The 25191-nt window shown below is 33.3% G+C and overlaps 1 protein-coding gene across 1 annotated transcript; it reads right to left on the bottom strand.

The window, feature by feature from the left end:
- Positions 1-692: 692 nt before the first annotated feature.
- LOC137742499 (beta-amyrin synthase-like) lies at positions 693-25161 on the bottom strand. The gene is made up of 18 exons (XM_068482379.1): positions 24961-25161; positions 24563-24748; positions 24330-24419; positions 24005-24202; positions 22968-23052; positions 19714-19880; positions 14088-14276; positions 12537-12650; positions 5058-5186; positions 4704-4826; positions 4483-4581; positions 4315-4371; positions 4185-4231; positions 3953-4096; positions 3504-3681; positions 3296-3376; positions 3112-3195; positions 693-824 (listed from the first exon to the last, which is right to left on the bottom strand). The coding sequence occupies exons 1-18, from the start codon at positions 25159-25161 to the stop codon at positions 693-695; spliced, it is 2304 nt and encodes a 767-aa protein (XP_068338480.1).
- Between the last annotated feature and the right edge of the window lie 30 nt (positions 25162-25191).

Raw genomic sequence — 25191 nt, 5'->3', positions numbered from 1 at the left:
TGTTTATTAGGGAGTCGCAATCCACGCCCTTACCACTGGACCACTTGTTGTGTTTCATTTCAACTTACCATGTAAAGGATATTGCCTATCTCTCTCTTTTTTTTTTTTTTTTTTTTTTTTTTTTTCTTCTTCTTCTTCTTCTTCTTCTTCTTCTGAGCAAGTGTTAAAAACGTAAGTATTGTAGTCAAATATTTTATTTTATTTGTATTTCTAAGATAATATCTTGTCTGTTACCTCTCGTAGTACCACTGCAATTAGTTTTCTTGTACTCGGTATGATGCATTACATAAATATAAGCATGCAAATCTATGTATTAGATCAATAAAAAAAATTCATGTATTACAGTTTACTTACAAGAAATAATCCAAGAAAAATGAAATGACATTAAGGCAGATAGCTCAAATACAGGAAAATAAACAATACAAGACTAAACATTATTGATGCAGAATTTTCTTATATATTGTACGTAAATAGAATTTATAGTTGTAATAGTTACAATACCATTCACTAATATGTAAACATAATTAACTGTTGCACACTCGAGCATCATGCAGACTGATGTTAATATACATTTGGATCCTTATATATCAGTCATGAAGATGAAGTCCCGTTATTATTTATAAACACATACAAGATCATTCCTCTCATCAATATGAGATTTATTCTCAACCATTTATAGATCTTTTGTTGTATTAAACGCCTGCGGCGGAAGCCAATGGAACCTGCATGCAGCTGCAGTATTCTGCAAGAGCCATTAACGGGAAAGTAATGCAATAATTTGCATAGTGTAACATGCAATTAGCAAAGAAAGCACCTGTCAATTCCTGCAATAAAAAAAAAAATGAAAATTAAAGTTAATGAGAATGGTAGTTTAATTATTTATTTTCCGCTCCTCCACTTGCATAGTTGCATATCAGTCAATGCACATTATTTTTAAGAAAAAAGCTAATTAACTATTATTATCCAATATTTATATATGAAAATATGACTTTAATTCCTAAAACTTAACTTTCATTACATAAAACCAAATATTAACTTTTTACTTGAATAAAACTCATTGACTAGGCTCTACACAAGCAAATACATTAATTATGTTTGAGTTCACCAATTGTACATTTTTCGAATGCCTAAAATACCCTTAATAACATTTTTGACCTATACAATTAATTGTATACGAATTAAAAGGTGGATTAATGATTCTTGAAAAGACAAATAAGCATTAATGTCTTCATACTGTGAATATATATATATATATATATATATATATAGAGAGAGAGAGAGAGAGAGAGAGTGAGAGGATCAAGGGACAAAGATTTTTACACTTCTTTTTAACCTTTAGATTTTATATCATACAATGGTCCTAATTAAAAGTGATGTGGAGGATTTAAATCAATAAATAACATGAATGATGACATGGAATACAAATAATCATAAATAAATAAAATCTGCAAAACGTAGGAGGGAGGGATGAAGACCTCCATTGATTTCGTGATTGCCTAGAACAACCGAATTTTCTTTCTTCATGACAATTTGACCAAAAGGAATAAAGGGTGATAATTACAACTTAAGAACTATCTAAAATTGAAGATATCAAAGTTTTACCATAACCCAATTCTCACCTAAAGATACTAAGAATGAAGACTTAATTTAGGGTTTAATTTTGTTTATTTAACAAAAGATTCAAGAGATCGAGTGATAGCTTGATATGCTTTGTGTGCTTCAGAATATTGTATGAATCGAACTAAAGTAGCATTTAGTGAAGGTGTTGAAAACTTGTTTACCATGACATTGGGATTAGGTTTTGATAAACAAGTTATATCCTTATTAATTTTTGGACGGTGCTCTTGCACTTCTATAATTAAATTATATTCTTATGTTTTTCTTAAGAAAAATCTATTGGTTTCATTGCGCATATATATATATATATATATATATATATTAATCAATTATAATCTACAACATATGGGGGTTTCAAAAACGTGGAAATTGAAAGAAGAAGAGGAAGAAGAAGGATAGTTGAGTTTTTTCTCTTTACATGATTCTTTTTTTTTTTTTTTTTTTTTTTTTTTTTTTTGGTAAAAATAAAATTACTTAAATTAGTTTATTTATCTATTTCCATGTCACTGCCATGTCAACAAGAACAATTTAAGTTTTAATTAGGGACCGCTAGATTAAACTAGATCTAAAGGTTGGGAAGAAGTGTAACAATATTTGTCAAAATCTTTGTCCCTTGATCCTATCCAATATATATATAGAATGATGTAATTTAACAAATATGTGGGGAAATAACAAATGTGCCAAATATATTTGCTAATATATGGAAAATAATTTACCTACAACATAAAGGATTGTTATTTGCCTCAAAGTTATTTTACATATAAATATAGGTAAATTATATAATAATAATAATAATAATAATAATAATAATAATAATAATAATAATAATAATAATAGAATGTGCCCCATATATATATATATATATATATATATTAAGACATGTAAAATAATTTATCTACAACATATAGAAATGTTATTTTATTCAAAGTTAATTTACCTATATTCTAAATATAGTTATAGGTAAATTAATTTACACAAACATACATGTGGTAAACAATATGTGCCTAATATATGTACTAATACATGCATCAATAATTTACCTACAACATTATTTACCTATATATTACATATAAATATAGGTAAATTATTTTACACACCATAATAATAATGTGACGAATATATGTAATGATTTACCTACAAAAAATAAAAATATTACTTTATTTCACATACATATAATTATAAGTAGCTAAAAAAAGGGCAAGAGGAGTAATTAGAATTTAATGCCCGTATTATGTGGGCATGATTGAAGTCAAAATTGGAGGATTGTGAGAGAAAACGTTAGAAGGGTAGTGGCATATGTCGTAAATTATCTGAAGTAATAGGTCGCTTAATTTTTAACATGGCATTATATTTAAATTTTGGGTTTATATTGGATGTTAAAAGATAGATAGGTTTTTGTCTAAAAATCACGAGTTGTATGGACCTATATCTAAAGAACATAAATACTCATTTTTCCTCTGAGAAAGGATCATCTAGCAGCATAGAAAGCCGTACCTGTTGAGGGAATCCACCGTTCTCCATCTGAGAATTGATTAACAGCTTCGCAGCACGGTGGAGAGGAGTCGGGTCTCTTTCTGCCTATTACAATTTTATAAAACAAGTGTAAATTAATGCTTAATAGATGAATGAAATTTTGTTTACGAGACTATTTTAAGTTTTTTAAAAGTCATTAGTTCACCTGCTGGGCATGAATTAAACCCATTAAAGCCCATGCAGTTTGTACTAAGTTTGATCTTCTTCCTTCGAGTGGTATTAATTTCTGCATAACAATAAAGAACCAAGCCATTTCTGCTGCTTAGAGAAGACACAAAATTCCTGGTGTTTTTCACTATGCCAACTTGCCAAGATAACCGAACACCATTGTTTGGGCATGAAATCCTAGTTACCTTGTTTGGGCATGAAAGGTAGCTCTCTCCCCATCCACCATCATCTCCTTGGGTTGTAAGTAGAAAGCGAACACCATTGCGAGTAGCCGGACAATTGTAATAAGTTTTTCCAGCAGCTGCCAAACCTTTAAGCGCAAACCATGCACCGTATGTGAAGCAAATTCCCCAAACTCCATACCTGTAATGACTTCCCATATGCAATTAATTTCATTTTCTTTTGACCAAAGTAAATAGATGACTAGGCGATGTTAGCTCCTCAGTATTAATCTGAATGGTGCCCACAATCCCTATTATCTTAACAAACCTATAGCAGAGAAGTTGAGATAGGTTGTGAAGATAAGAAGCAACAGCACAAGGAAGACAAAAATCCCACCAAAATGGTTTCAAATGTTTAAGTGTCAAAGAAATGTTTGGAACAAATTTTAAACCTTCAAATGCACAGAGCATACCATGAACCATCAGGGTTTTGTGTGTTTTCAAGATATTGTGCAGCGCGAACAATAAATTCTTCTATCTCTTCCTTCCTATGCTCAGGATGTAACTTTTTGAACAAAACCATAGTTTGTAATGCCGAGGAAGTGAGCTCAACATACCTAGATCAGTTATAGTTTAGTTATTTTATTTGGAGCCAAGAATATGAAGAAAAGATTAATGAAATAAAGAACAAGATCAGGATCTTACTCATGCTCAGTGACGATGTTCTCAAGAAATTCTACGGGATTAAGCATCTAGAAAGAGACAAATTAAAAAGACAACTTGTGATATATGCTACATAAAATGTAAATTGTATATTTACTCCCAATTACCATACCTCCAACCATGATGGAGCTCCTGCTGGCTCCCATATTGATACACCACCATTTTTACTCTGCATATGAATAATTCATAGAACCTTCTCTTTTCATCCATTAAAGTAATGGAACTTAAGGAAAGCCAGAGTACCAGAAAAGGAAAGACTTCAGAAAAGCATTAAACACACCTGCATAGTGAGTAGGAGGTTAACAGCATCATATACTCGCTTCAGTTCGGATTTATCACCAACAATTTCTGATGGCATCATTGAGAGTAGTAGGCAACACTGTGAATTATACAAGAGAATATATCATACAGAGTTTTGAAGTAAGATGTATTGCATGCATTTTCAGAAGCTCATAAATTCTCAATTTGGTTTAATTGTTGGCACATAAATTTTTTCTTTACCTTCAGATTTTCTGAAAGGCAATCAGAAGCTGGCAATCCGTGATCTTGATCAGACAAAGTCCATGATCCTTTCGAAGTGCTTCGAAACATGCTCTTAAAATCACCAACAGGATTATCCCTCACCTTCAAAATTGTAGTGGGATGTATAGAACAAGTAAGCCCTTGACAATCAAATTTGTAGTGGGATATATAGACCATTTTGGACGAATTTTATTAGTAACCTCAGTTTCTTCTTGGGTTTTCATTGATTTTTCTATAAAAAACTAAGGATGATTGGAGTAATATCTTTTACATCATAGATTAAAGAAGGGAATGAATACAATTGAGCATATAATTCTTATATAACTAAAAGACCTGGGATTTCTTTATGAAGTCATGTCCCTTCATAAGTGTGGGACCAGTCTCAGAAGCACTTATGTTGCGAGTGGCAGCAAGAAAAGCTTCAATGATATACGCAATATCCCAAGATTGGCTACCCAAAGTCTGCACAGTATGATGGCAATAGTCCAAACTCAGCGCCTCATAGTCGCTTGAAGAACCATATTCAGCAATTAAAACGAATATAGAATTTTTTTAAGGAAAATTCCACGGTACCTTATTAGAAAAACAAGATATTGGTACCATTTAAGAGACACTATGATGACTTTGTATTATTTTTAAGGGTACATAATATGATAAGGTTCATGTTAGTGACAAAGAATGATGTGATTTATTACGATAATAAGATTAATAGTTATATTGTGGACGTCCTATACATTGTCAAGGTAAGTTTGTGTACTTCAACATGAGTGAATTACAAAATTCCGTTTATTGTTATACCAATGACATACTATTACAGTATAGACATTTGTTATTGGGGAATGTTATGAACTTAAAACATTTTTATTGTGTTACAACATGAAGCAACATACAAGATCTACGGTAAGGTTACATTGTAATAGTTCAAATTTACACTACCAAGTTACCTAATTATAGTAACGTTATATTCAAGGGGTTTTTGAACATTAGTCCTGGAAAAAAATTGAAATTAAAAAAAAAAAAAAATGGTGTTAGATACATATTGATTTCAATTATTTGAAGTGTACTTTTATTAAAATTCATATTCTATTTTTTCTTTTATTTAATGTCTCTACATTAAAAATTTTGATTTTATTAATATGCACTTTTTAATTCTTTCAATTATAAATAAACCTAAATGAGAAAAATATTAAAGAAATTAGTGACCCATTAGAAAAATACGTAATTACATATTTTTGCAGAAATGATCCCCTTTTAAAAGAAAAAAAAAAGGCTTTTATTTTTTATTTTTTTATTAACACCCCACATAACATTGAATGCACCCCACATTAAAATTTAATATTAAGTGGCTTATGTAACCTACTATACAATGACAATTTCGACCTTATGAGGTTTAAAGAAAATAAGAAATTTCTAAATACATCCCAAATTACTTTTAAAATATTATTTATCTTCTTCAACTATCAAAACCCCTCTCACCCTCCACTCCATTATTGAATAAAACTCTAACTATTGAAACTATAAACACGTTTGTTACATCCTACATCGCCCAGGGAAGTGGATCTTGTAAGCCTTATATGTATATTCCCATCTCCACCGTAGCACGATATTGTCCGCTTTGGGTCCCGACCATGCCCTCACGGTTTTGTTTCTGGGAACTCACACGAGAAATTCCCAGTGGGTCACCCATCCTGGGATTGCTCTTGCGTGAACTCGCTTAACTTCACAGTTCCAATGGAACCCGAAGCCAGTGAGCTCCCAAAAGGTCTCGTGCTAGGTAGAGATAGGAATATGCATATAAGGTTGTCACATCCCGACCTAGGCCCCCATCACATATTGGGCTCAACTCCACCGTAGCACGATATTGTCCGCTTTGGGCCTCGACCACGCCCTCACGGTTTTGTTTTTGGGAACTCACGCGAGCAGAACTTCCCAGGTTGGGCCGGGGCCGGGATGTGACATGTTGATTGAGAAAAAAATTTAACGAATGGAACACGATATCAATATTTCGGAATCTTCACATGAGGCAAAATTTCATATTTGTCTTGTTTTAATTATTCAACGATATCAGTAATTATTTAAGCATGCTTTTGCTTTCCATACCACCCAATTCCATAGGAGACCAACCCAACAACACCTTTTCCATTCTTATTCATCTTCTGGGGTTTACTTTTGATATGTTAGGTTCCTCCCATTGCCTTAGGTTCCTCCCAATTGCTATTTTTTAGCAGAAATCCTTTTGTTAGCAAAAGGCTTAAAGAGACAGAGAAAATGAGATTGGCTATGATGATCCAATGAAATTCAAGCTTAACAGACCGGATTGTAGACTTCTCTTTTTAGAGAATGTTACGGTTGTAATCCTAAGTCAATTTAATTTATAAAAATTGAGAATGAGTATTATAAGATTTGAAGAATTAATGTGGGGTGTATGTAAAAAGTGAGGTGTATGTGGAAAATATTAGGTGTATGAGAATGTGGAGTGTAAGGGTATTATGAGAAAGTATGTGGGGTGTATTAAGATAATTTTTAATTGAAAAAGCAAATATGGGGTGTATTAAGTATGTGGAGTTTAATCAACAACATGTGGGGTGCTAACAAAATAAGCCAAAAAAAAAAAATGAAATTAAGTCGTTTGTACGTAAATGTCTGTACCTAAATGTTTGTACTGAAATACATTATAATAAATTAGTGTACCTAAATATTTGTACCAAAATATTGTGTACCTAAATATTTGTACCAAAATATTGTGTACCTAAATTTTTATACCGAAATATATTTATAATGAGTTAGTATGCCTAAATATCTGTACCAAAATATATTATAATAAATTACATAGACTTGGAAATTATAAAATAAAAATGACATAGAACATAAATACTAACATTTAAATAAAACCAGGGACTAACCTCAATTTTGAATCTTGTATCAAGCATTAATCTAAACCTCATCTTATTTAAGGATTAAAATTGATTTTTCTATATATTTTTTACCACCCCTAATGATATTGGTATCACTGTACCAAGGTTTCGCTTTATAGTGTGGACGTTAGGTTACACCATAATCATTCAAACTTACACTTCAAAGTTATATAATTATTTTATTGTTATATTTAAGTACACCAAATAACGTTGGTATTACGATACGAACATTGCTCTTTAGGGTCTAGACGTTAAATTACATTGTTAAAAGTAGTATATTATACTTGAACGGTATTGCATTAGAGTTTAACATTTAAATTAAATGATACCGGTACCTTTATTTTTATTTAAGTACCGTAGATGGATCGTAGAACTGAAATCCAGTAGTAACAAATTCAATATATACCAGAACTGAAAAACAACCGAAACACTGTTCATAAGAATAGTGTAGTTTCGATTTTATCCTTGCTTAGTTTGTATTATTATAAGTCTACCATTCTGTCTGCTCGGTTCTTGAGTTGTCGTTTACTTGGACAGCACAGCGCGAAAACTCAATTTCCTCCTCCACGTCGACGTTCTGCTCGACTTCAATTGGAACAAAAAAAATCTCCGACAGTCCGCACACCCCATCAAACCCTAGAAATCATTTCTTTTTTTGGGCATCCGGAGGGCTCCTCCTTATTTGTCTCTGCTCTTTGTTCTCTCCATTCGATTCAATTTCGATGAGTTCTTCGTTGATCCTTGCCCTCATGATTTCCTAATTTGATTTTCTTGGGCGTCTTTAGGCGTCATTTTGATCTGGGTTTTCTGCGTTGTTGCTTTTAGTCTTTGGGTTTTAATTTTTTTGGTGGTTTGATGAATCTGTGTGCGAGTATTTGGTGTTGTGTTAATTAAGTTGTATTTGGGGCCTTGGGTAAGCTCAGAAACTAAAAGAATTGAGTTCTACTGATGAAATGGGTTTCTTTCGGGAATGCTGATTAGTAGTTTGGATGGCTTACGTATAAACATACAACCCATATTGAACTCCTTCAATTCTATTCCTTTATGAATAGTTTAATTGATACGGCCTATTTGTTGATGAGATAGTCTATCAAAACCTTATGGAGTTCTACCAAAAGTTATGGAATTCAATGCGCGAGGAATTATCTGCATACCTGAAGGATGAATTTAAGGGAAATTATACTAAAGATGGTAGTAACTCATCTATGCCTCCTTCCCCTCTACTTGCACCAGTTGTGACAGATTTTCCTTTTTGGTTCTATCTCAGGAGTTTGTCAAGGAGAAAGTTCGTGAACGAAAGAAATCTAATTGAGAGGTATTTTATTGGGTAAAGTATAAAAAACTACCTTAACTATTGGGGTCATGACAGTTTCATATCTCATCTTTTAAAATTGACGATGTCATACCGCATCTTACGAATTTGTGACAATGTCATACCTCTATCAATTTTTCTGTTAGTTTTTCTGTTAAGTACTGACGTGGTTTGATTCGGGACATACTTTCTATTAAAAATTTATTAAAAACTAAAAAACAATTATTTAATATTTTTTAAATATTAAAATAATAATAAAAAGTAGAGGAAAAAAAAACCATCAATTTGTCCCTCCCCTCCCCCTCCCCCCCTCCTCTCTCTTCTCCCCATCTTCATTTTCTTCCCCCCACCAGCAAACCCAAAAAAATAAAAAAATTTGAAAACCCAACAACCCCCCTGCGGAAGAACAAGAAGGAGGAGGAGGAGGAGGAAGAAGAAGAAGAGGAAAAATAGGAGGAAGATAAAAAAAAAAAATTCCCCCCTGTCGGCGCGGAAGAAGAAGAAGGGAGAAGGAGAAGGAGGAGGAAGAAGAAGAGGAAGAAAAGGAGGAGGAAGAAGAAGAAGAGGAAGAAAAAATAATAAAAAAAATTTGAAAACCCATCAACACTCCCCGTACGGAAGAAGAAGAAGAAGGAGAAGGAGAAAGAGAAGGAGGAAGAAGAAGAAGAAGAGGAAAAAAAGGAGGAAGGAAATTTTTTTTTTTAAAACCATCAACTCCCCTACGGAAGAAGAAGAAGAAGAAGAAGAAGGAGGAAGAAGAAGAAAAGGGAAAAAAAACAAAAAATTTTGGAAACTCATCAAACCCCAAATCCATCACTTTCATCCATTCTCCACATCCTCTTCTGCACCCATCCTCCACTTTCTCTGCACACCCATCTTCCCACCGACGGGATCTGGGTTTTTTTTTTTTTTTTTTTTTTCTGGGTTGCAGAAGGGAGAAGAGTGTGGGTGTGGGGGGAAGACAAATTGGATTTTTTTTTTTAATTTTTTTTATTTTTGTTGGGATTTGCAGGTGGGGGAAGAAGATAAAGATGGGGAGAGGGGAGAGGGGAGAGGGGAGAGGGGAGAGGGGAGAGGAGGGAGGAGGGGGGAGGGGAGGGACGAAATGAGGGTTTTTTTTCTTTTCTGCTTTTTATTATTATTTTAATATTTAACAAATATTAAATAATTGTTTTTTAGTTTTTAATAATTTTTTAATAGAAAGTAGGTCTCAAATCAAGTCACGTCAGCACTTAACAGAAAAACTAACAGAAAAATTGACGGATGTATGACATTGTCACAAATTCGTAAGATGCGGTATGACATTGTCAATTTTAAAAGATGAGGTATGAAACTTTCGTGACCCCAATAGTTGAGGTAGTTTTTTGTACTTTACCCTTTTTTTTTAATTTTACTTTTATTTATTATTTTAATATTTAAAAAATATTATATATATATTTTTTAGTTTTTAATAATTTTTTAATAGAAAGTGGTCCCCGTCTCTTGCCACGTCAGCATTTAACAGAAAAACTAACAGAAAGATTGACGGAGGTATGACATTGTCACAAATTCGTAAGATGTGGTATAACATTGTCAATTTTAAAAGATGAGGTATGAAACTGTCGTGACCCCAATAGTTGAGGTAGTTTTTTTGTACTTTACCCTATTTTATTTTTTGGCAGATATCATGCATTATATTTGGGTGTTTGAACAATGTTTGTCTAAAAGTATACTCTGTTTTTTAGCGTACAACTTTTATTTTTGTCTTTCCTATTATGTATTTTATAGGCCAGAGAAGCCCAAAGAAAAGCTATTGAAGAAAGGAGTGAAGAAGCTAAAGCCAACATTTGAAAGTATGATGCAAGTTTTACTCCGTACTTACACCAGATACTCCTGACATTTCAAATACAGTAACTTTTCAAACACTGATATTTTGGTTTTCTGTTGGTATATGTGAAACCAGCTTGATTTACGTTACTAGTTTGAGGGTTGAGGGTTGAGGATAGTTGGCAAATAACAAAAGTAATTTGTTGTCTAGCGTATACAAAACCAACCATGGAACAAGAGTGTCGTTTTGCTCTTAAGTTTTTGAATTAATGTATGAATGGTTTTCTTATTTAACTTGCCAAATGCATAAATAATTAGATTATTCTATAGTATTTTGCTATGATGGTTTTAATTTTTTTGTTTTTTTGTTTTTGTTTTGAGTACATCGTATTTTTACATTAAGGGGAGGGAGAGTTCGGTTAAGCCACATAATGGACAGCCTAATTTGGTATCGAATTCACCATCACAAGATTCGAATTTAAGATCTCTCGCTTCGAAATGAAGATGAATACGACCATACTGTAGTATTGAGTGGCTTATTCTGTTTTTAGATGGCTTTATTATGTCATTTTCATGTCTACTTAGGTACTAATGTTTCTACTTTCTGTGTTCTGTAAATTTTTTTGGTCATGAGTTATTATTAGTTTTTATTGACAAGGAAATGCTTGAGTTTGCAATTCAACCCTTAGATTTAATGTAATTGTATTTTATCGTATTTCTGAGGAAATCTATATACGGTGAATTATTTATGAGGAAATCTATATACGGTGAACTTTGACAGTAAATTACTAGCCTTCCTATTGGTTTGTTGTAATTAATTTGGAATGGTTGGTTTCAGCGGCGATCTGAGAAGGAACAAATTGCAAGTACTCCACTTTATGTTTTCTGTCCGCCACGTGTTTTCTTGTTTTGTTTAAAATAGAAGTCTTGGTTCCAATAAATATAACCTCTTTTAACACTTAGTATATGAATGAATTAGCCCAAACAAGAGTTACTATATTTTATGCCTCATTTCTTTCTATTTTTGTACTCAAGGAGGTATTTAATATGTCATAGAAGGGCAAAGACCTTTGCCTTAATTTCCAATTCATCAAATTGAATGTGCTTATGTAATCTTAATATTGATTTTGTTTTTTGTTTTTTTTGTTTTTATTTATTAGTATTTGACTCTTCTCCAATTCTCCCTTTCGACCCTTTCAATCTTCTTTTGTTTCGATTTTGATAATTACCCAGATGGAATTTGTAATTAATAAGTTGGATTTTATATTTAATTGAATCTGTAAATTTTGTAAAATATGCAAGGGGAGTTCAAAGTCGAGAGGGGTACACACATATTAAGTGTATGTATCTCAGTCAAATTGTAGATTTTGTATGATTTTTAATAGGACTATCAAATCTTTTTTATGTAAATAGTATGCAATACACATCAAGTATTATCCTTTGTATATAAATAGTACTAGATACAAAGTTTTTGTATGATTTTCAATCCCGCAACATCGCGCGGGGCATTCCTTGCTAGTTTATACTAGAAGTGGGTGTGTAATACCAAACAATAATAAATTTTGGGGATTAATAAAAGAAATAAACCCTCCTTATTTTATGAAAAATCCTAGAGAGACTATAATTTGCAAATCATTTTGGAACCATTTCTCTAATGCTTCTATTAGACATATGGTTTAAATGTTGTTTACAAAATATGGTCCCTCTATCATCACCCAATATTTAAACAATATTCCAACATTGCCTCTTGTTTTCTCTATTTTATGGGCTGGTACTAACCTGCACTTTCATTCCATCTTCTGCAACCCACAGGAAGTCTGGAACCCGAGCAAGATGCTTTTTGAAAGAATCACCATCGGGGTCTTCAACCCAACAAGCAAGCATGCATAGTGGCTTTGCATTTCAAGCCGTATAAATATTTTAGAAGAGAATCAGAAAAACAAATAGTGGCATAGTGCCTTTCCATTTCAATTCGTATTAATTATCCTTACTATTTTATTTTTATCACAAATAATACATGAAATTAGTCTAACCCTAACAAATGATTTTTAAAATAAAACTTGATCAATGTCATCCTTAAATATGAATGCTGCAAATCAATGCCATTCTTCCACCTTTTTACCGTCAACTATTTTGTTAGCATGACAACATGGCTTATGAGTGGGACCAATATGGCCACACGAAAACCTTCATAAAATCATGATTTAAAAACCTAAAGAAATCTAAAGATACAAAAATAATTATAAGTTCAATTTGAATATCTAAACTACTTATTAATAGAATCATCTTTGTCAATCAAAGAGAGTGAAAAGATTATTTAGTCTTCTATCAACAAAAAAAAAAAAAAAAAAAACCCGATAAACAATAATATAATTTTACAAATTTAAATTTTACTGTTTTTAATTAAACTCTCACCTACAAATGATGTTAAGATATATCTAATATTAAGAAAATAAAAACAAAAACCTCCCAGGCCACCCACATTCTCTCACTCCCCTTCTCCTTCCCTTTCTTTTTTTTTTATTTTTTTTATTTTAAAAAAGGTGTTTTTACACACAAAGTGTGTAGACAAATGCAAGTTAAATATAAAGAAAAGGTTTGGAAGAAAAAAAAATTAAAAAAAAAAAAGGAAAAAAGCAGAACCTCAACTACCAAAATCATCCCCTTCCATTCTTTTTCTTCTTATTCCATATCACCACTACCCGGTATTGGTGTGCCCTGCCGTCCTCCACTTCTTTCGTCTGAAGATAAAACTCATGGCTAACAGACCCGCGACGAACCGACGAACCCGTGTACTTTCAGGCCCTTCTCGCCTTCTCCAGACGCTATGCACGCGACAACTTCTCCCGTCTAAATTCAACCCATGATAACCTTCTCTAGCGGGGATTCAAAGGGAAATTTTCAAAAAGCTATGAGATTTTATGCTTTTCCACTGATATCATCGAAAAAAAATTCCTTTGATAAGGATACTGGACCCAATTCATGAATTTTTCACAAATCATGAGCAGAATAAAAAAAATTATTTTTTAACTGCTATTTTTCTTTTTATTTATTTATTGCTACTATAGAATTTTAATTAGTTTAGTAAATTCTTTCATTTTTATTTTAATCCATTTGACGCTATTTAATTAAAAATGTCCGGTGATATGTGTGCCAGTGCCATGTGAGCACACTAGTAAAATATTTGGCGAAAATGAATGGAAGGATGATATTGATTTGGAGCATCTATACTTAAAGACTACATTGATTGATTTTCATTTTTAATGGTCATCTTAATGAGGTGGATCAATTTCAGATACTATTTATGATATAAACACTATTATTAATTACCTTTTCTACACTTCCAATGGTAATATACCGACTGCTCTCATCTTCATAATGTATGTGTTTGATTGTTTTTTGAAGAGCTTTCTCTCTCAACTTGTTAAAGGGCCAAACGTTAAGAAGAGGCTCAGTAATCATGTACATGGAATCCCACACCAAATCTTGTATCCATGGGTGGGGATAGTATATGTCCACCTGCATGCATGTATTACACAAAATTTTCAATCTCGTAATCCCACATGATATGTACATCCTTAGTGTGACAAACATTAAAACTAATATGATAAGTAAATGAGATACATCTAGCATTACTGTAATATGAAATATATATATATATATATATATATAGTTGTGAATAGAATAACTATTTAGAAATATGATTGTGTAAACTTAACGCAAAATCCTAATAGGATTTGAAGACTAAATCCTCATAGGTTTGTATCACTTGTAAGGCAAAAAAATTCATCATGATTAGTATAAATAAAGGTATAAGGCCAAGAGGCGAGGGCATAATTCTCATACACTTAAGCCCTTCTCTCTAACCCACTTTTTCAATTACTTTCACATCACGCCATCAACATGACATGTCTCTGCGAGAAGGAAAGGATCTTGAAGAAAACCTCACGAAAGCTTTTTCACCATTTCATCAACATCCAAGTAATCATAAACCCTAATCTATTTGATATCAATTTAATTTATGACATGATTACTAAGATTACTATTCTGAGTTACATGCAAGTTATATGTTGATGAATATGTGTTGGTATATCAAGAAAGAAAGAAAAACGAAGGATGCCAAAACCCTAAATTGCAGAAGTTGCGGCTAGAGCCGCGCAAGTCCTAGCCCAGGTCCAGACGACATGTCGTTTGGCATGTCTTATTCTTCCCAATCTGTCGGCGCCTCCTTGCTTTGTGCAGTCGTAAGGGCTGCGATCCCAAGACACATCCGACGATTTTTGTCGTCGTTGATCATGATGCCACCTATCTCCAACATCGTTGTTATGAATAGTGTTGGAGGAAAATACCAAAAAGTCCAAACCAAATCGAAAAATTCTCAAAACCGAACCGAAAAATTCCCAAACTGAAAATTCCAAAAATTTCGGTACCCAATACCAAACTGATCGCGAAATTTTAGTACAGGAATCGATCTCAAGTTTTCGGGATTTCGGTAATCCCGAACCGAACTGAAAAAAAAAATATATATATATATATATATATTATTTAATTTTTAAATATATATTTAGAATTTTAATAGCCGTCGGATTCGATTGAGATTAACTCAACTGTTGAGTCTTATCAAACCTACTGAAGAATAGAACTACTACTCACTCTGTCACTCACACACACAGTCATGACTCGCACACTCACTCTCTCTCTCAACTCAAACCTTGCTCATTGTCATCACCTTCCTGACCAATTTCTCTCTGTTTTCGAATCCGGCCACACAAGTGACTCACCTGAGTCACAAATCACATATGTGATCTCTGATCTCTCTCTGAGTCTCTCTCGACTTCTCATCCCTCACAGACAGTGGAGGAGCCTTTCTCTCTCAACGTCGACATGACTGTGCACCGATTCTCTTCTCCCAAGATCAAGTAAATTTTAGAATTAATTTAGGGTTTGAAATTCAATTAGGGTTGGAATTCTAGATTAGGGTTTGTGAAATTTAATTTAGGGTTGGAATTCTAGATTATGGGTTAGGGGTTGAAATTTAATTTAGGGCTTGAAGAAATATACCTTACTGGTTGAACTTGAAATTTAGGGGTTGACATTTAGGGGCTAAAACCCTAGTTTTTTTATATCTTGATCATGGCGGTTGGGCAATTCTTGGTGCTTTCATTACTTGCCTGTAATGTTGCTTTTTCGATTGCGTTGCTTAATTTCATTATTGGGTAGCCAGATTTGTTGATTCTTAGAGGGTTCTTAGAGATCTTTGATCAGTAGAGTCGACTTTGAATTAGGTTCAATTAGTTGCTTTGATTAGTAGCTGATTAGCACATTTTTTTATTCTCGGAGGCGGTAACCTGCAATTTGGGGCTTCTTTATCAATTAGGTTTATGAATAAACTGTTGCTAATTACTTGGTTAGTAATTTTGATTCATGAAAATGGTGTTGGGGCTACAATTTGTTCAGTTTGGGGTTGCTGCTCAAGGGAATTGTTGTTTTTGTACTATGTGATTTGGGTATTTTGTGTAGGAAATAATGTGAAGACAATTGAACTACTAGATCATCTTGTGCTAAACAAGTTTAGTGATTTTTTTTTTTTTTTTTTTTTTTGCAGAGAATGCATGGTTTTACTATATTCTTAATTTCACTTACGCGGATGCTATGTGTTATTTGCTTGTCATAGATACTGATAATCCTTTGAATTAATTAGAATGTCTAGCTCATCTGTTTTGTGTTTCTCTGCAGAAGTTCCCATCCTTTGAATTATTTCAGGATTCCTGAAAATTTGGTTTGAGATCGGTCTTGAAATTGGGATTCCTGAAAACTTCGGTTTGGGAATCGGGACAAGAGTTTTGGTTTGGTATTCTATACCGAACCAGCCCTAGTTATGAATAAATGTTGAGTGAATATGGGGTTCATTCTAATCTCGAGCCCAAAGTTCTGAGCGTGCCATTAAAAAACCAGGGGTTTTTTCCTAGAAGCACACCAACCATGTTGAGAAATTTTGACCTTTATGATTTAAATCTGTTAAACCAAACTTTGTCTCCAGAATCTATGGTTCTAGCTATGATGCCTATGAATTTTATTCAAAGCACTAGTTCACATTTTGGTTATTTACGTAATGTCGAACATCGCTAAGCTCGATTTCACTGCTTTGGAGCATTGTTCAAATGGTATATTGGTTCATCAATCGAACTACATCCAAAAGGTGTGCTGCTTAATGGAAAAAAACAAAACCTTTAAGTACTCTTATGGTTGCTCGAACTCTAGATGCAAAGCGATATCAATTTCTTCCTAAATATGATGAAGAAGAGGTCTTGGAACCTAAAATTCCTTACCTAAGTACAACTAGAGCTTTATTGTATTTAGCTCAATACATTAGACTGCACATCTTCTTTATTGTGAATCTTTTGGCAAACTACAGTAATGGCCTACATGCAGACACTAGACAAGTTTTAAAGACATCATGCACCTTAAGGGTACGTTTGTTTGCCCTCACTAGCTTTCATTGGACTGGACTGGATTAAGTGCTAGTCCAATCTCTTGTTTGTTAGCTGTATAGACTAAGTTTAATGAGACAAAGTGGGGCTCGCATGGACTAAACACTTTGTTAGCCGTTCTTAGTGAGACCCACCGAAGCAGAGCAGACTACTAAGATCGCTTCGTCCCTCCCCGCTTCGCCTATCCCATATGCTTCATCTTCCTCACTTTGCCCCTCCTATCTGCTTCATCTTCCTTGCTTCACCCATCCCACTGAAAGCATCTCGAGTTTTTCGCCCTTTGGAGAAAACCCAAAACGAAAACCCAAATACCACAACTCAATTGAAAATCGGTCGACAAGATCAATAGAGAAGCATGGAGAATCATCATCATCCTCAACGTTGAAGATCAACAGTAGCAGCAGAAGTGGCACCGGCTCTGCTCTCAATGTTAAAGCTTGTCGTTGCCGTCTAATCTCTTCTCCATTCCGATTCATATACAAGTTGTCCATTTCATCAGTTTTCATTTTCGAATCCAGTGTTTCGTTATTATGCTTGAGATTTTTTAGATTCATTTATAATATACCAGAGCCCATTGAAGGGGCATGAATCCCAGAGAGGTTCATGCATTGACAATACCCCATTTTTCTCCCAAAACAAGAAAAAGGAAGTCCACAAAATAAGAATTAAAACTTTAATTAATCTAAAAAGATGAAAATTTTCACCCATTTATTATCTTATTCTTTCCTTGCAAAACTTCAACTTTGTTCAATCACCAACTTCTGTTTTTGTCCAGCTATCGAAATCTTCTGCAGGTCAGTTAGGATAAAAATATTTTCTTAAAAGCTCCAATCTTTGTTTATCCAAATGCATTTTGTGCGGCGAATTATGTTTCTTAATTATATGTATGTATACTATGTTTGGTTTTTGAGAAAATAAGAGATCATAAACTTGATTAATTGGATTCCAGGTTGATGTTTTGGCTAATTGCATTCTACGTACTAATGTCGAAGATATAAGGAAAATAGGTAATTTAATTGGAAGCTTAGGAATTGAACTAGAATTAGAAGTTAGTCCAGCTTTTTAGTCCAACACTGCACCAAACGTTTCACTAAACTAGTCCAGGTTAGTCTAGTCTAAGCCAATCCAACTTAGTCCCTGAAGTTAGTCTCGTCTGAGACAGTCCGGTGCAATAAACCCCCCCTAAGGGTACAATGGATATGAACTTATTCTATCCCTACACAACGCCAAGCAGATCTAACTCATTGATCTTCAGAATGAAGTCCGCCTTGTTGGTTATGCAACACTGGTTATTTATCTGACCCGGAGAAGGTGCATTCTCAAATAGGTTATATCTTTACTTTTAGAAATACAACAATATCTTGGAGATCAATCAAACAAGAGTTGCTTGCTATGTCTTCAAATCATGCTGAGATTCTTGCTTTACATGAAGCATTGCTTGAATGCTTTTGGTTAAGGGGTGTGATTGATCACATAAGAACCTCATGTAATTTTTTTCCATCGTTGATGTTCCAACAATGATTTATGAGACAATGCTGCATCTAGCGACTATTTAAAGAAATGATACATCAAAGGCGATAATACCAATCACATTGCACCGAAATTTTTCTTCACTTATCAGCAACAAGAGCATCTAGAGGTCGAAGTTAAGTAGATCTGGTCTCAAGACAATTTGTCAACTTATTCACAAGTCATTGTCGAAGTCTTCATTTCAAAAGCTTGTTCACGAATTTGGATTGCGTAAGTTTTCTTACTTGCATCACTGATAGTTTTCTTGGAGATTGTCGAGATCGAGGGGTATTTTGAAGTATACTCTCATGACCTTAATGTACTCTTTTTCTTACGATCAGGAGTACTTTTTCCCATTAGTTTTTCACTAACTTGATGAGGTTTTGATCAGGCACCTACTCTAGGCTGGTCATACCTTGTATGCGTTAATGATTATTTTGAAGATGTAAAATATATATTGACATCCTACATTAACTTACTTTTTCTCTTTAAGGCTACTGGACTACTGTAGCAAGATATTTGTGAGAACTTTTTTTTTTTTTTTTTTTTTTGATATGCACATCTACTATGAGACTCGTGTTAGCAATTACTATACCTGTTGAGAACTGATGACAAAAACCGCCATCTCCTAATCATGATGTGACTAATTCTTAAGTTGTACACACTTAAGGAAGAGTGTTTGTGAATAGAATTATTAATTAGATACTTGATTGTGTAAACTTAGAATAGAATCTTAAAAGGATTTGGAGACCAAATCCTCATAGATTTGTATCACTTGCAAGGCAAGAAAATCATTAGTGTAAATAATGATAAAAGGCCAAAGGGTGAAGACAAAATTCTCATATGCCTAAGCTCTTCTCTCTCTGCCGTCTCGTCTCTCTCACCCATTTTTATAATTAGTTTCATAATGTATGTGTATATATATATAAAGGGAAATAAACGAATAATTAGCTGACCTGTGCACATAAATGGCGAACTTTGCTCCATTTGATTTTGTTGTAGGGTTGAATGTAGAGTTCTTCCCTCAACTGTAATATGAGTGGGGTTATTCGGCCGACGAACTTTTTTCCATACAGATACGACATGGGCATATACGTATTGCGACAGTAGCACATCATGTTGGCTGCAACATATACAACACATATATTACATGGTGCAGAAAAAATTGGGTTAGTGTTCGCTGCAACTTATACAACACATATATTACATGGTGCAGAAAAATTGGGTTAATATATAAAGCCGCAACAGAACTTGTTAATAGTTCAAACACACCATTTTGGAGTGCATGCTAACAAATTCGGAGTGTGAAAATAAACTTAATACTTGGTAGAAGTAATGACCTTTCGTGATCACTACATGTTGTAATCATTTGAGGCAGTTAGAATCATTTTGATTACTGAGTTCCTTACGATTATAATTTTAAAAAACGCTAGACGCTAGTCGGACGGTTGGTTAGGATCTAGTGCTTAAGCGGCTAGGCGGGAACCTAAGGAGATTAGGCGGATTTGTATTTTTTTTTTAAGTAAATTTATTATATAGTATATAAATAAGTGCATGTTTTTTGAAAAGAAAAATACTTATATAAAAATTTGGGAAAGATAAAAAGAAAAATATTTATTATAAAACATGAATATTATGTAAGGTTATAGAGTTCTTTTTAACTAAAATTATTATTGGCCATCTATTCTTTTTTTTTTAGGTTATAGAGTTCTTTTTAACTAAAATTATTATTGGCCATCTATTCTTTTTTTTTTAAAAAAAAAAAAACTTGGGCCTGATTTTCACAAAAAACAAAAAAAAACAAAAAAAACAAAAAAAATCAAATGACATGATTTAAAAATGGAGACTTTGGATGCGGTCCCTAACTATGAATGTTCTTTTACTGAAACCTTGTTGATTTTCAATTTTTGATCCAAGTCCCTGAAATTAATGTGTAATTTATTTATATGTACATTACTATATTTTTTTAAATTAAAAATTGAAATTTATAGTTGTTTATATTAATGAGATTTTAAATAAAAAACCATAATTTTTGGGATTAAAAATATAAATATACTATTGTGTGTGTGTGTGTGTGTGTGTGTGAGTCTATATATATGAACATAGGTACATTCATCAAAATTAATAAAAAAAATTATTGTATCAAAAAATGGGTACATTCTTCAAAATCACAAAAAAAAAAAAAAAAAAAATATATATATATATATATATATATATATTAGGCTTAATAAAATTAGTAAATTTCTTCGATTAAACTTAATATGAATATATTCTCAAATCAAAGAAAAAAGAATGTACCCATATAAGTTTAAAAATGGATTCGAAAAAAAATTGAATAGATTTTATATAAAAAAAAAGGGGTACATTTTACATATAACAAATTGGTATATTTAAGAATGAGTACATTTTAAGATTAAAATTTTGAAAAAAAATTACATGAATGGTACATATAATTAGCATGGGTACATTTAGCAAAATTAAAAATGGGTACAAATAAATAAAAAAATATGGGTACAAGTACAAATAAAACTTTATAAAAATATGAGCACAAAAAGAAATTAATATATGGGTACAAATTAAAACTGAAAAGAAAATTGGTACAAATTAAAAAAGGGTTGCAAATTAAAAATGGGTACAAACTAAAAATGAAAATATATGATAAAAAATTTAGCCATAAATATAAATATACTAATTGTAACATTTTTAACATTAAATGAATATATTTAGAAATAAAAAAATATTTTATTATTGAAATAATTAATGATGTTATTAATATCAAGGACCTGAATCAAAAAATGAAAATGAATAAGGTTTTAATCAAAGGAGTAGCAAAAAGAAGGATGAGAAACCTAATTTCTCCATTTAACAAACCCTAACCACAACATTAGCTGTCACCTTCACCCACCCCACCATTTTCTCTCAAAACGACGAGGCAATCTGTTCTCTCACTTTCTGCAACTTATCCCATTCTCCTCTCTCACTCTCTAATGAACCCACCGTCACTCCCTTCCTCCTCTTTTCAGCCAAGTGAGGTATGTGCATAACCCATCTTCTGCAAAACCAAGGTGTCAAAAGTTGCAGAGACGAGTTGCATATGGTGAACGGCTGGTGATGAGATTCCTGCAGATGGTGAATCGGAAATTGTAGAACCCGCCTAGACTGCCGCCTAGAGCAGCCTAGGTGACTGCCCATTTCCTCCCTACTTTTGTGAACGCCCTGACCGAAATCACAGCGGAGTTCCGCTGCCCAGCTTCTAGGCAGCCGCCTAGGGCGATTTTTAGAACACTGCTTACTATTACTAAAAATGCTAAATGTTTTTATACCATATTCTGTAATCACATGGTGTAACGGTTGGTGATTGAATTCTTTTTTTAATGGTTTAAACAAGGTGATTTGAGATTTTATCTTCTCACGGATTCAATATTCTATTCAATTATCTATTTTAATCTATTAATATAAAAATAAAATAATTCATAATTATCTGATTACAGTCGATCGAAACCAACCCATATGAATCTAATTATCAACTGTGACATATAGTTCAAATAGATGACCTCTCTAGCCTAGTATTATCCTTGCTAAAAAATAGATATGTGAATCATTTCACCTCTTAACCTTCTTTTATATTTACTAACACATATGGAACTGAAAAAGTGTGAGTTAACTCTTGAAATATATAATCAAATACCTAAAATTCAACAATGAGATCAAACTAGGGAGGAACTGCTTTATCTAATACCCTTTCGTTGCTTTTCTTATTTCTAAGTTTTCTAATTCGTTTTTCCCTCCCACTTTTGTTAAGTAAACATGCTCTTTGTTTGGGTTATTATTGCACGTCTAATGTCTACGTAGCTTTGTTGACCTTTTTCCATAGGAAATGAAAGCATATAACTATTTGATAATAAATGATTCAAAGCGGAAAGTTATTAAGCTAAAGGACTAAGCAATTTAAGTTAATTATTAATCAATCTTTAAAGCTTCTTCATCGCACCTTCAGAAAGACAAATTTCTAGATCCATCACCATATGAGTTCATTATATATATAAGTTCATTAATAAAGCAGTTCAAGTTGAAAGACCAACAGCAATGTTTTTCAGGAAAATGTTGCACTTTTAGTTGAACATGAACATGAACATGAAGGAATACTCTTCATCCCAGCTTGCACAACAGAGAGAGACGGCAACCTTATTAAACAATTGTCCATATGTACCTGGATGTATGGGAAGAATAGAAGGAAGCATCCAATACTCGGGAGGCATTGGGTTGCATCCGGACCAGTCAAACACTCCAAGTATCTGCATCAAAAGAAATTGGATCACTTCATAAGTCCATGCGCACGCATAGACACATAAATGCATGTGCGTTACGTATCATATAATACTTTACGTATGTATATATTATATACATACAAGAATGCTCTCTTGCTAGAAAATACTTACATTATGTATAAATGTCGAACTCTTAATTTGGACCACACTTTCAAATAAGAATACATTTGATTAATGATATTGACATTCATAGTTAGTTTGATTATAATCTACAATATTTGGTATGTTGTCGTTTGGCCACAAATGTTCACAAAAAATTTGGCATTAAATTTGGCCATATTTTGGGTGCTAAATTCTAGACACAACCACAACAAAACCCAAATCCACTTTGAACTATGTGGTTTGATCTCTCACAAATAGAGTATGTAGGCAATCCCACCCCACACTCCAAAAAGAAAAAGAAAAAGAAACTCCAAATCCACCAAATTCAACCCAAACATAATCCCTGACTCGCTCGAGACCAAATTGAACCCAAACAGAATCTCTAGCTCACCAAATTTGGCCAACACCACAAGCACCATAACCAAATGGCCAGCATCAACATACAATTGAACTACGAGTTGACTTGATTCAAATCAAAAGAGATACGTAGGCAACTTGGGATTTATTCCAAGTGCAGCTACAAAACAAACACAACCACCATTCACCTCAAATAACGTTTTTTAGTAATTTTAATCAAGGGTGTTTCTCTTGTGGAATCATTACAAGAGATTGTAATTAAGAGATATTTAACTTGGATGGGTCCAAACTTAAATAATAAAACCCTATTCTTTTCAAGTAGCGGTGGAATTTCCGTCAACAACTACAGTTAAAAAGAATTGAGAATAATGAATAAACACTATAGATTAGTATGAGATACTAAACTATTTTTTCGAATAAATTACTGTATAACTTGTGTACTCGAAAAAGGTCACACTACCGAAAGCCAAATCTTTCCCCAAGAAAGTATATTGGTTACACCGCCATGGTCAAGAATCCACTTTCTTCCTCTAGCCATGCCATTGTCTTCACCTGCATCTGGTCCTTCTCCAAGCAAACGCAAACACACATAGTTGAAAGCCGTACCGAACATGCTGCTATGGCTCCCCACGGCTAATCCCCATCCACCATCTTTGTTCTACACACATATATAAAAAATCGTTATTCAAGTGACATACAGATCTTGGACTAGCTGATCATTAATGACAGGAAAAAAAAAGGAGAAAATTTCAAACAATATAATAATTATATGTGTATATATGCACCTGATGATTGTATATGCAACGCTTAACTTCTTTTCGATGTTCTGCAGATAAGACAACATTAAGATGTCCAGTGATGTACAGACACATGACCTGTGAGAAGAAAGAAAAATTGTAGTATTAAGAAATATTGCACAATGATCCACTAATGAGAGCTCAAGTTTATGAAAAAGAAAAGAATTGATAATGAGGATATATATGTGTGTGTGTGTATATTTGTGGTGAATTTGAATTACCAGAGGAGGTGTGTAAAACAATGGGCCAGAAAATTCAGCAGGCCAATGTCCGTGGCTTGATTGCAAGGCTGCAGTGAAACGGACAGCCCTCTTCAATGCCGCTGTCGCAGTTTCATGTGTGATTTCCTCACCTTCCTGGATCTTCAATGGAGGAATCGTTTGCTTGAAAATTTTCTCTCTTAAACACTGCATTAGTTGTAAGAAAATGCCTTTAAAATTAGCAAGAATAAGAGTTGTGACTCATGGTAGCTGGAGGTTGTGAGGTTGGGGGCTTAGTTAATTATCATGCTCCTAAATAGTGACAAATATTCAGGCTCCGCCACTGATGTTTCTTTTATCTTTTACTTGGCTAGCTAGAATTATCAAGATAAGTCTAATATTTGAGCCTAATTATGCACCTGCATTCTCCATAGTAAGTCACTGCTAGGTTTGACCTGGAATCGGTTTTGGTGGTAATTTTGACGAGCCTCTTCAATCTCAGCACGCTCTTGAGGAGTACCTGCTTGGGGGTCAAACTCCCATGTCTGCCTCCCCGTGAAGTTGTTTGTGCTGAACAAAAATGGGTCATTTACACCCTCCCCAATTTTCAGCCTCCACATTTTCTTCCTTTGTTCTCCAATGCATGCGAA

The sequence above is a fragment of the Pyrus communis genome, chromosome 8 (genome assembly GCF_963583255.1).
Source record: "Pyrus communis chromosome 8, drPyrComm1.1, whole genome shotgun sequence".
NCBI classification, from domain to species: Eukaryota; Viridiplantae; Streptophyta; class Magnoliopsida; order Rosales; family Rosaceae; genus Pyrus; species Pyrus communis.
The sequence above is the reverse complement of the archived record's forward strand: the minus strand, read 5'-3'. Positions and strand labels throughout refer to the sequence as shown.